The sequence below is a fragment of the Heliangelus exortis genome, chromosome 1, assembly GCF_036169615.1.
Source record: "Heliangelus exortis chromosome 1, bHelExo1.hap1, whole genome shotgun sequence".
NCBI lineage: Eukaryota > Metazoa > Chordata > Aves > Apodiformes > Trochilidae > Heliangelus > Heliangelus exortis.
In genome coordinates this window covers 49,972,259-49,985,360 of record NC_092422.1, presented here as the reverse complement: position 1 = coordinate 49,985,360, position 13,102 = coordinate 49,972,259, and the positions used below count along the sequence as shown (strand labels likewise).

Genomic DNA, 13,102 nt, shown 5'->3' with positions numbered 1-13,102 from the left:
CATTGCATTAAAGCTGTGTAGTTTATTTTCCAGCCCATAAGTCTCTCTCTCTTATTCTCTCTCCTTTCTTTATCAGGGAGAGAGATTAATAGAGAGCATCTGTCATTTGGTTAATTGTCAGCCCAGTGTTAAACCTTGACAAATGTTTACTTGCACACCTGACAGATAAGAGTTATGAATTAATTTAGCTTTTGGGGTTTGGGGTTTTTTTTTTGGTTGAGTTATATTTCTCCCTTTTCTTTTAGTTTTTCCTTCTCCAAAACTTCACAGTGTTTTGTGTTGCACTTAAAAATAAACACTAGTATTTATTTTTAAATTAACAAGTGTCAGAATTTGTCACTGATAATGCTGGCAAAGGAAAAATGTACTTGCTAAGGTTTATTCTTTATCCTTTCCCTACTATTACAATACAAATGGAAATTTTACTTTAATACTTCTAAATGCATTTTTTAAATTAATTACTGTTCACCACCAGTATTCTACTTTGTTGCCCGACCTAAAAAATGTTGGGATAATCTTTCATTGCAAGACAACTGGCCTGGTATTTTACTTCACAAAGGTAATGCTTCATAAGTCTGTTTTAAGATTTACATCAAGTGAGTTTTAAGATTTACATCTTCCTTTCTCCCACTGCCAGACCCAAACCTTACTGATGTTTTGGGACTTGTATTGGGCTCTATCTTTTAATTCTCTTGTGAGGATCTAGTCAGACAGATTTGCTTTACAGAAATCTAAACCTGCCAGATTTGCTGAAGGGCAGAGCTTTTCTTCATATGTTTTGGGAGGCGATTTAAATTAATTATTCAGGTTCTGGAATACATAAGCACTGTTTTATTTCAGCCTGTCCTTTCAAACCATTGCACTATTTCTGTAGCTGTATTTCGTTGTTTATATCTGGAGGGATCCATAGGCACTTGTTGACAAGTGTCCTACTTACTGCCTGCAAAATTCTGTGCCACATCAACTATGCTCAAGCAGAGCTTGCTGTTGTCAGCCTTGTGAGTGTTCACTGACAGGGAGATTAAGCTTGATTTGTCTGACTTACAGTTATTATGACATTCTTGGGAGCATAAACTAATGTGGTTTCTTAATAATATAGTGTAGCCCCAACCCTACCCCTCATTTATCTCAGTAATGCATCAACTCCAATGCCTATAATGAAAGCCAGATGCCAGCCCTGGTAATTGTTTCAAGGACAATGAATTTTAGTGGGACGAGATAGGGCTGGTCACCACTGGAGGCATGAGATGAATAAACAGAACATAAGAATGGTGCCTGTCTTACAGCTAACTCAGCTGGAGGAGGTTGTGATTAGTTGTGATTAGTTTAGGAGTTGTGATTAGTTGCATGGCCTAGATGGAGGCCAGGTAACCAGCAGTGTACATCAGGGATCAACATGGGCTCCAAAACATGGGCTCCAGCATCTGTTAATGATATGGATGATGGGGCAGAGTGGACTCTGACCAAGTTTCCTGATGATACAGAATTTGCAGGCACCACTGATACACTAGGCTGGGTTGCTATCCAGAGGGGCCTTGATAAGCTGGAGAAATGGGCTGGCAGGAACCCCATGAAACTCAAAAAAGGGAAGCATGAAGTCCTGCACCTGGAGAGGAACAACCTCAGGCACCAGTACAGGCTGGTGTCTGCCTACCTGGAAAGCAGCCCAGAAGTGAAGGACATGGGGGTCCTGGTGGAGCCAGCAATGTGTCTTTGAGGCAAAGAAAGCAAAGGACAAACCAAAAGGACAGAATTATTCTCTATTACCACCCCCTCAAAGGGAAGATAAAAGGGGAACAAATACTAGAGGCTTGAAGTTGGAAATTAAAAATAAAAATTTTAAGCAGATTTACTAGCACAGGGAGGTGGTTCGCTCACTCAATCCTTTTGAGACCTCACCTGTGTCCTGTTTTGGAGCCTCGGACACAAGAAGGACATGGAGGTGATGGAGCAAGTTCAGAGGAGGGTCAGGGAGATGATTAGAGGGCTGGGCACCTCTCCTGTGAGGAAAGGCTGTGAGAGTTGGGGTGCTTCAGTCTGGAGAAAGCTGAGGGAGACCTCATAGCAGTCTTCTAGTACCTAAAGGGGGGGGTACAGGAAAGCTTGAGAGGGACTTTTTGCAGGGATGTGTAGCAGTAGAACAAGTACTAATGATTTTAAGCTGAAAGAGAGTATATATATATATATACATATATCTCAGGAAGAAATTCTTCACCATGAGGACAGCGAGATACTGGAAGAGGTTTCCCAGAGAGGTGGTAGAAGCCCCGTCCTTGGAAGTGTTCAAGGCCAGGTTGGATGGAGCTCCGAGCAACCCGGTCTAGCGGCCGCTGGTCTTTCCAACCCGAACCAGCTCGGGGTGGCGAGTCTCCCCTCCCGCCAGGAACCCGGCCTCCTGGAGGAGGGGCGGCTCCCGCCCCAGCGCGGCCTCCGGGGGTGCCCGGCGCCTCAGCCTCAGCCGCCGCGCTGGGACAGGCGCCGCGGGGGAGCCGGGCCGGCAGGAGGCGTCCTGCGGCGGGAGGGAGGGAGGGACGAGGCGGGAGGTGCCGGCTTTCCCGGAAACAGCGCCGGCCGGCGGCAAAGCGGCGGCGGCTGCCGCGGTGGGAAGTCGCCTCTGGTCCTGCGCCCTCGCCGGGCGGGCGGGTTGGCTCGGCTCGGTGCGGCGGGCGGCATGGAAGCGGTGCCCAGCGAGGAGAAGCCCAACCCGCTGCAGGATGCCAACCTGTGCTCCCGGCTTTTCTTCTGGTGAGCGCCCGGGCAAGGGCAGGGAGGGACGAAGGGAGGGAGGGCATCGCCGCGAGGTGCGGCCCCGGAGAAGTCGCCGCCGCGCCCCGCTGTTTAGCACCGCTCGCCTCGCCTGGCCGCTCCATTAAGGGTCTGGCCGGCGTCAAGGGGGGATGCTGAGTCCGGGCTAGGAGCCGCCCGGCTCGCACTTCAGCGTGACTCCCGGGGAGAGCCCATGTGCCCCGCCGGCGGGCGGGAAGGGGGATGGGAGACCGCGGCCGGCGCTGGCCGCCGCGTTCCTCCGTCGGCTGGCGGCAGTGACTCGGCAGCCGCCGCGCCTCGGCCCCGGCTTGCCGCCCGCCCCCGCCGTCCCGGCATGTCAGCCCTGACGGCCGGGGCAGCCCCTCGCACGCCGCAGGTGGCTGCGGGGAGCTCGGCGGCGAGGCGGGGCGAGGTCTCCTGAGGTGAACCCGGCAGCCCGAGTAATCTCCGGCCGCAGCCTGGGGACAGCCCAGCCGGGGGCCTTGCCCGTATCGGGCAGAGCAGCCTCAACCGGGCAGGCGGCGCCGAGCATGGCCCCGTCGCCCCGTCTGAGCATATGTTGGGTTCCCCTGGTAGCTGCGGGGAGGGAGGGAGGGAGCGTCCTTTGCCTACTCGCCTGGGTCTCCCGGCCCTGGACCGGGCGCAGGGCTGCTGTTCCCAGGCATTGCTCTCCTGGCTTCCCCACTTGCATAACGGATCGCGGGCAGGTATTGCTCATCTCGCCAGGGCTTGCTGATCTCGCTTTCGGCGTGGGGCTTTCCCTTTCCGTGAACGAGGTGATTTCTGAGCGGCAGAGCAGCGTGGGAGCTTCCCGGTGCAAGGGGTGGTCGGGCAGCAGCCGGGCTGCTCGCACCCATCCTTCAGCTGCCGTCGCTCCTTGGCTCTTAAGGGGTACCTGAAGATGTCATAGGGATTCTCCTTGCTTGTTACAGTGTTCCCTAAAACTTCTGTGGGACCAGATGACTAGTAGTGCTAAGTTAGTGCTTGTTCTCTTATTAGCGGTGGCCTTGTCGAGGCTATGTGTAAATGCTCAGAGGAAGGAGCAGCTGCGGCTCAAAAGTTTAGTTGCTTTGAAATATAAGAGGAAAAGGTGTGCAAAGTGGAATGGGAGAGCATCAGGCTTGTCTGCTAAAGCAGATTCCCTTTGGAGAAGAGAAGTTAGAGGGGTACTGCTTATTTTGCTTCACCTGTGCCTAGGGGGAGGCAAGAGAGGGCATGGCACAGGAAAGTTTCTTTGGAAGCCTCTGAAGCAGAAGTGAAAAATCTCTTTGATCCTATAAGCAATTCTAAGCAGGTGCAGGAATCACTTTTGGAAGGCAAGGGGATTTTAAAAGTCCTGTGAATTTTAGCTAAGCAACTTTTCAGTCAAGGTTAAGTCCTCAGAGGTACTTTGTGCAGAGGCAAGGAAAAAAGGGGAGGAAGAAAAAAAAAAAAGGACGTTTTATGGTTGAGCAGAACTCCCTGTGTTCATAATTTTGACTTACACTTTCTTCTTTGACATCAGGCGTGCCCATGTTTGAAACAGTATTGCTAGGAAATCCAGGCAGAATGAGATGAACCTCAGTTGGCCACATGGCATTCAAGGACTGCTTCTGGTCTGCTCCCTTTCCCTTGCTGGGACCTCATGGTGTTACTGATCGTTCTGCTGGAGATGTGAAAAAGGAAGTGTGCAATGCTCATAGCCAGTTTTCTGACTGCTCCTGTCTTCCTTTTTTCAAGGCCTTTTCTATTCATCTCCATGTATTGCAGTGAAATGTTCGGTAGCCACAATGAAATGCCTTAAATTTCTCAAGGTTTTACCTTTTACCCCAAACACATTGTAGGTTCTTGCATCAAAAGTCTGGAGTAGGTAGGGGGAAGCCTGTGTTTGTGAGATAGCAGTCCTGCTGGAAGTCTAGAGATGGACTGGGACAAATGCTTTGCAGTCAGATGGTATTGTACAACTGGAGAGCTTGTGCTTTGAGAAAAGGGTTTAGGAGGGTATGAGAAGTTTTAGAAGTTGTCCTTTGTACTGTTAGACAAGTTTTCATAGCCGTGTAATTCACGGCAGCAGAAATATTCTCTTTTAAAGTCTTGTGTCATACCTGTGCTGCACGTGATCATAAACAATACCTGTATATCCTTTTTATTTACTAACCAGAAAGCATTGGTATTTTCTTTGTGAAAATTCCTGCTGAAATGATGTCTGCAGTGGCTTAAATTGAGTAAGCAGGGGCTGTCACTATCCTGCAAGTTAATACTTTTTTTACATAAAATCAAGGATGTGTTAAAACACCCTTCACTGGCTATAAGGCTCTTAAGCTTCAGTGGTAGCTCTAAGGACTGTTCTTCCCTTCTACAAAGTGTATCATATCTGATACATAGCTCTGTGACTGCTGCTTTGGCACTGCTTCATTTTAGCTACTGTCTCGCACAAGATGTTCTGAAGTTATTTTTCAGCTGGAGAACTGTAAAAGCAGTGCTTGAGGAGGGCTGTCCTGGGTGTAGTGGCAATGCAATTGCTCAAGTGTGCCTGCTCTGATCTCCAAATTCCAGGTGTTGCCTTTATAAAGTAGGGCATTGGAAGTAGCTGGGCAACGGCCTGTCCTTAGTTTTATTTTATGCATGTTTTGATGCAAAAGTTCATTTTTACCATTGTAAGGAAGCACCCTCTGTTTTGTTGCCAGTGGTGCAGAAGTAAACTAGAATTATTGCATGAAACAGGATCAGATTCACAGGGGAAAAGAAGCAATGTTTTCATTGAATTGTAAAACTAAGGTAATGAGTGTGTAGGCTGAAGACACATTCTTCTCCCATTGTTCAAAGCTTGTCTTCTGGCTTTTGGGTTGTGACTTTGACAAGTATGAGCTTGATGAACGTTAAATGCTCTGGTACTACATTCATGGGAAAAAAGAGCATCTGGATTGTCTGTGAATATTGTTATTTTTATAATGCATCCCTTGTGTAATGTTAGTCTGGCTGTGACAAGAATAAAAACTGTTTATGACAGAAGGATGAACATCAGGGCAGTTGCAAAATCTTCTTGTTTTCTGTAGCTGTCACTGAAATGCCTGTATTAACATAGAGTTATCATGACCCAAATTATTGTAATGGGTGTTCCAGATAGTATTGACTTCCCATACTCACTAAACTTTTGCAAGGTCTGTCTGGTAGTTCAGTTACAGAAAGCAAGTGTTCAGGTATCCTTCTGATTTCCTTCCTCTAAGGGGGTGTTTTTTTTTTTTTTTTTTTTTTTTTTGTGATTTTTAAAAATTGATGGTTTAGCTTGCTGGTGAGATTGAGGGCTTTGAAGGTGGATAGGAAGGTTTACTTTCTTTTTTGGGCCCCTTCAAGGAAGAGAGTATTCAGTCCAGTGTTTTTCATGGGTAAACAGCTACTCTGTTGTAGGAAGTGGTTTGAGTTTAAAAATCCTTATACTCTGTACTTTATGCAGTTGAAAACTGCATTTTTCACACTTTTTTTTTTCCTACCATGTGGAGTGGTGGTTATTGAATTAATAATTGTACATGGTAAGAGTATTCTTCTTTTCTATCTGTTAAATCATCTTTGATCTTTCATGTTCATTAAATAGCAGGTCTGTTTTTATTTGGATATAGCAATTTCTGTCTTTGTTCAAAGATGCTTTAGCTATACAGCATTTGAATTTTATGCAGTTTGTTGTTCAGATGTTGAATCCACTTCTGTGTAAAGTTACAAAACAAGTGCTATGATAAAATTTTTAAAAGATTGGATAACTTTTGGCCCATTACTAACATGAGGAGAAGGGCAAGCTGGAACACTCTGGAAAGGGTATCTGGTGTTTTTGTTCAGAAAAGTGAAAGAAATTAAAGTCATGCTAAATTGAATATATGTCTAATTTAAAAAATAATATTTACATAAATGATTAATAGCAATTACATATCTGTCACAGACTCACTGGGGCCTGTGACAAGTTCTTTGGAGCACTGGACAGTGTCAGTACCCTGAGGCTGGATGCCTTTTTACATCATCACTTGACATGTGGCAATTGTCATTAAAATAACAGCATTAAAACATGAACTGAAAACTTGCTCCAAGGCATCTGCACTGTTATGATTCCAAGGAATAAACAATTAGTTTATGATTACCTGTTGGTGTCTGACAGCATTGTTCTTGGCATACTAACCTGTGCTTTAGGGAACATGACAAAACCACTGAGACTCCTTCAGTGCTCTGGCTTGGAGTGTGGTGGAGAAGAGAAAAAGGAATCTTTGCCTTTGAATTTAAGCATGAACAGAATGGAGTAGACATAGATTTTACTAACTCAAGGTTTTCAATGATGACTGCACAGTATGTAGCTCTGTGAGTAGTCATGAGATGCACCTCTCTTGTAGCAGTGTGTATCACTACATCCTTTCCTTTACTTCTTCCTTCTCTTTCACCCCATAGCTTAGAATTGGAAGGGCCACTGACTGATTTGGTTGGACTTTTGGGTAGGCCTAAGTGTCACCTGCATGTTAGTCCTGTGACTTGACTCTTCTGAAGTGTATTTTAGGCAAAGAATTTGCTTTTCTTGGGAGTTCCAGCCAGAGTCCAGCAGTGAATAGATTTGCCTGTGAGGATTTCATGTTTACTTCAGGTAACATGAAATTATTGAGTAGCATCAGGCTTTGCAACTGGCCTGGGATTTTGCCTGGTGTCTAGTGAATTCCCACTGGCATTGCCTGAAATTAGTGATGGTGACGACTTGTAGCTGATACCACTTTATAAAAGTTCTCTGATATAGCTAATTTTTAGTCCATTTATTGACTTAGTGGTGCAAGATGGCTATTTCTAGCAGGACTATTTTGTTGCTATAGGATGCTCTAACCAAATATGTAAGCATTTTCATTATAGATGAGCAGAAAACACATTTACCAAAGCGTGAAATCAAACTTGCTTTTGATTTTTTTTTTTTTTCCTGGAAGAAGACTGAGTATCATGCATACAAGATATTTAAAAGATAATGCCTTGTTTGTTAATTTATCAGATACTTAATAGTAGTCAACTCGTAGTCAAATTTGTATCATTCAGACTCAAAAATTAACGCAATAGTTCAAGTTTTGTTTTGTTGCAGATAGTTGTGTAACAAGAAAATATTTGAAAGTCATCACTTGTGAGGTAGTGAAGTTAAATAAGTGATGAAAGAGTGCTAAGTAGATTGTATTGGCTATGGCAAGTGTGTGTTTACTATCAGGATGTTAGCATTTGCTATCTACAGCAAATATCTGTGCTTAGATATGTGATTAGATTAACTGTTTGAGTATAATGAAATACCGAGGCAATTTGCCTTTGGAATACCTTACGTAAAGCATACTCTATCATTTATGAGAGAAAATATCCCTGTTTTACAGTTCCCGCAAAATTTCAGCTATAGGAGTGCACTGTGTTGTTTTATTTTTTCTCCCAAATCATTTTTATTTCCCCCACTTCTAGAAAATTTTTTAAGTAGAGTGAAAGGGAGATAATGCGATTAGATTCTGGGAGTGGAATGTTAAAAATGGCCATCTCTTTTTTTTTCTATCCCTTGCACCTAACCACTTGTAATACCATTGTGAACTCAAATATGATTTTCATTCTTCCTGTTTCCATTACTTTCCAGAAAGGAAGTTAATACAGAAATTGCTACCATTAGGTTTCAGCACATGCATTTTCTTTTGGAAGTTAAAATCAGAGACGATTATGCTCAGCTAGATTTTTTTGTGCAACTTAGGTTTCAGGGTTTAAGCCCTTTTTTGTTTGTTAGTTTTTGGTTGCTTTTTTCTGTTGAACATATATATGGACTAAAACACAGTTTTTAGATGCATTTTTCAGGTGATGAAGAAACTGCCCTCTCCATCAAAGTTGTTTTGGTAATTACCTAACTGGAGATTAGAAAGGTGTTTGGATGACCAGTTCTTTCTGTGAAATGGAAGATCTCTCCCCCTTGCTCTATGTAACTACTGAGACCTTACTTCAATAAATAGCTTGTACTAAAATTTATTGTTATAAGGCATAATCCTCTGAATTTTATGCCAATGATTTTGTATTTTGGATGTACTCCTTGTCATGTGGATGCTGGTTTTAGAATTAATATTTAAATAATAGTCTTTGAAATGCCTAAGGTACAGGTGAGGCTGCTCCTACATTCCCTGCTTTCAAGCTCTCCAGAAAATGTTAGCTACAGTATGGTTTTGGTTTTTCTTTCTTACTTTTTTATTTCTCACTCCCCATTTGTACTTTGTACCATCTGGAATATCAGGAAGTATCTGGAGTAATCAGGTGTTTCATACCTGGCTAATGCAGCATAGGTGAAAAGTAGGAAAGCAGCCTGAAAGGAGTGTGGTCAAATACCAACTGAATTACTGTCAACATCAGAAGTATATTCAGCAGCTGAGCTGCTTACACTGTGCTGTGAAAAAGTAACAGCATGGAAGCTGAGATGAAGCTGAATATCAAAGGTTAGTACCTTTTGGCACTGGAAGTGGAAGCCTGAAGGGTGGTTTTGAGTTAATAATGGCTTTGAAGTAATTTCATTGTATTCCTATTTTTTCCTTCTGTAAGCAGTGAGAAAATCTACCCTTTAAGCTGCAGTAAGCTGTGGAGGGAAGTTGCAACCAAAACACCAGTTGAAAAACATCTGAAGAAATATCGGAACGTCCTCTGTTTATTAATTGTAGATGAGTGTCTTGGCAAGGGGAAGTGGGGAAAGGCAGCTTACTGAGGAGAATGGGCATGATCACTACAAACTGATCACTACAAACTGCTGCAGTGATATTTGTGAATTCTTGCAGTGTAACGCTGGAGACTGTCAGTGTGTGTCCTTCTGGCTGTACATCCCACCCCAGCTGTGCTGCTCTGGACTGAGAGCAAGGAGATAGCAGTGTTACCTTTGCACTGCCAGTGTACAACTTCAAGCCATGAAGGTGGGTTAGCAGCAGTACAATAGGCAGGTAGACACACCTGAGTAAAGCCATAGAGGATAAGCAATGGGGTTTTATAATCAAGAGGTCCTGTGAGGAATCCTCGCTTACTCTAAAAAAACCAAAAAACACACAACAAAAAACCCCCAAACAAAACCCATCTGCAAAGTAAGTGACTCCAGTGAAAGAAATATGTGTTACTTTGCAGCTTAGTAGTTGAAGTAGTGCTTTCAAGCTGCTCGGTCATAGTGTTAGGGAAGAATTTGGGTAAACAAAGACTCTCCTGTGCAACTCTTGAAAAGGAACTGGACATTGAGTGTAAACGGATGATTCTTGTAATGAAATGCACAAACAGGCTTAAGAGGAAGGGGGAAAATGCAGTTTGTAAACCACCACCTTAAGGAATTACTTGATGAGAGTATACAGGATGTGGCTTTGACTGGGTACTGCAAAATTACATAGAAGTTAAACTTTTGCCTATAATTGCAAATAAAGGACAGAAAAAAAGATTTTTTTTTTTTTTTTTTACTTAGAAAAGTAGTCCATATAGTCTCATTTTTCTGACTTTGTCAGTGATAAAGTGAGGGTTTTTGTCAAGCTTGTGAGAGCAAAATTTTGCATTTGCACAGAGGAAGTTGGTATAATATTATATACAGTAAGTTAGTGACTGACCAAGGTGTAAGTGTGAGGGGCTGCTCAGGGCAGTTGAAGCCTGTGGGTGCACAGACAAACACATCCTTTGATTTTGGGAAGCTTTTTATTTGTGTCACCTTTGTAATGTAATTGCATATGCTTCTTGTCTGATGTTTTGTGATGGTCAGTTCATGAAGAACTTGAAGCATGAGTTTCTGGAAAGCTCTGCAAGCCTGCTCTGCAGTGTGAGAGTGGTAGCTTTTTGAGCATTTGCAAGCAGGACATGATACAAATCCAGAGGTAAAGTGTCCCTGGATTAATGAGCCAGTTGAGCTGGATGCTTCTATTAGTTGAACCTACCTTTCTAGCATGTATTTCTTCCTTGGCTGAAAGGAAATTCTTTTGGGATGCTTGCAAACCTGATTGAAAAGCTTTCTCATTTAGGAAATTATATTTTATGGATGAAAGAGGAGCATGAGTATTCTGATTGCATAACAACCCTGCCTTGCGGGTAGCAGGGCTTGGTTCTCTTGCACAGTGACACAGTGAAAAAGGGGTTGGCTTCAGACCTCCCCTTGAGATCTCAATTCTTCAGCTTCTTATGAGGCTAAGAAAATAGTGTGTTTCTTAGGTTTTTCTACAGACCTTAGAGGCTTTCCAAAATCCTCATGGAGTTGCTCTAATTACAGCTGGTAAAAATTGCACTTTTCCTGAACAACCAAGTAAAATGTGGCTGGTTGGCTGTGTTGTAATTTTACAGGGTGTGTAATGTCAAGGCCCAGGAGAAGGAAAATGCAGGAAGTGAATGTTTATATTGTGGTCTTTGTGTATCTGCTGGTGCAGAAATGAATCACTTTCTTTTTTTATCAGTGCCTAAGGTACTGCTGTAGAGGTGGAAAGACTTTTTGCACCCGAGCAGTGAATAACTTTTTTGCAATTGGTTATCTCTTGGGTTTACACTAGGCTACGGAGTGATTTATTTATTTATTTTGAAATCTTTATTCCTCGTGACATCAGTATTCTGACAGTAACAGGGACTAGTTCTGGGCTTCTTTCCAGACTGGTGTCTTGGATCAGCTAATCGCCTTGACAGAACAGAGGCATTCCCAGAACACAAGGTAGGGAAGGATTCTTCCAAATATTCATATTTTTATGTGTAGTTCATGCTAGCAAAACTTTGGGCTAAGTTCTTTGAAAGTCGTCACGTCAACCTCGTGTTCTAAAAGTAACTGAAATGAAGTGATATGTAAGAATCAAATTACTCAAAATTCTTAGCAGACAGGAAGGTGCCCAGGTGAAAGACAAGTCTAATACTAATGGGTCCTATTTTTACTTCAGTTGAGGAGCTTCTTCAGAAGGAAATACAGCAATATGGGACTGGGGTGCAAGCTTTTCCTCCCCACCCTGTTGTTGCTTTTATTTCTTCAAGCAGTAGATTGGTAACGAGTGCCTTTCATGTCCAACTTTGGGATAAAAAAAAGTAGTTTGCATTGCTGTCTGTGTGTTCCCTTGTATCTCTAGGTTATTTTCTGTTTATTATTTTATTTTTTTTTTTGTGAGAAATAATTCAGCTTGCACAGTTTCTATGTTCATAATTAATTCTGCTTTTCTGCAGGTTTTTGTGTTTTTTTTTTTTTTTTTTTTTTTTTTTGCCACCCCCCCACCCAACTCCTGGAGAGATCAGTGTTAGTTGATCTCTGGACAAAAGACCTGACACTCTAAGAAGCAATCTTTCTTTATGGCTAGATTGAGGTTTTGGGGATGTTCTTTTCATTTGCCATTGACTTACTTGACAGCTTCTTTTAACAGGACTCTTGCAGCATTGAAATTTAACTGAGCCTTCAGGCAAAAGGAGGGCCTGGTTCATTTGCTTGTTATGAATGTGTGACTGGATTAAAGCTAGCTGTGTGAAATAGATTGTTCTCAATTCTGCTGTAAGTGCAGAGAATTTCAAGAGCTGTGATCTGCTTGTGGCATCCTGGTGTACATTTTTTAGTGTAATCACTGAATATTAACGTCTGCTCAGTCTTCTTTCTGAAAGTTGATGTTCCTGTGTGAAGCTAGGACACATCAGTGAGATGATGAAACTTGAACTGTTCTTGCCTTAGTACTGAGCAATTGCATTGGACAAGTAGGAGACCTCATTCTTGGGCTAAAAGCTCTTGAAGAACTAACTGTAACATGAAAATAAAAGTTTTAACCTTCTAAAGATCTCCATGTATAGTCTACAGTAAAACAACATGCTGTTAAAAACTCTTGTACTCTGAAAGCCTCCATAGCAGTAGCTCTTGAAGATCAGTATTTTGGGGGATGGTAGTTAGAAAGTTCAACAATGGGGGAGCTTTTAAACTTTTTCATTCCATGCATTTTTTTTTTTCTTTACCTACCTACGGTGGATTTGTGCTGACTCTTTGCCATGTTGTCCATTATAATAAATGAGTCACAAACTGAATTACTGCAGTTTTCTGCATGCTCCTGCCTGGTTTGCTCTATCTTCTTTAATGTAAAAATAGAGTTTGTAGTGTGGTGCATTACTATTTTCAAAATTATGGTTTTCTAACTGGAAAATGTGAAAAGGCCAGAATTTCTGCTAGGTCTCGCAGGAATGAGTAGTTTGAAAACTGAGATTTTTTTGGAAGTTTTTGCCCTGAAGTGTTATCTTCATGTGCTATTTAATTTGGAGATTCGGTCTCGTAATGCTTACAGTACTTGATTGGTATGTAGATGGGGGAAGAGAAGGGATTTGCTACAAGCCATAAGAACATGGAGCAGGTGGGTGTCTCATCAGTAATTTTTTTTTTGAG

The 13,102-nt window shown here is 42.7% G+C and overlaps 1 protein-coding gene across 5 annotated transcripts in view; it reads left to right on the top strand.

Annotated features, from left to right (window-relative positions):
* The first annotated feature begins 2,538 nt into the window (after positions 1–2,538).
* Positions 2,539–13,102, top strand: part of ABCC4 (ATP binding cassette subfamily C member 4 (PEL blood group)) — a 147,366-nt gene continuing 136,802 nt past the window's right edge. For 2 of the 5 annotated variants that reach the window (XR_011725420.1, XM_071741903.1), the window contains exon 1: positions 2,549–2,745. Coding sequence is in view for 2 of the 5 variants with exons in the window: in XM_071741903.1 (XP_071598004.1) it covers positions 2,672–2,745 (74 nt within the window). In the remaining 3 variants the exon portion in view is untranslated. Of the gene's footprint in view, positions 2,746–3,380; positions 3,474–9,139; positions 9,204–13,102 lie in introns of those variants that run through there. The other 3 variants (XM_071741910.1, XM_071741885.1, XM_071741893.1) reach the window with 3 other exon arrangements.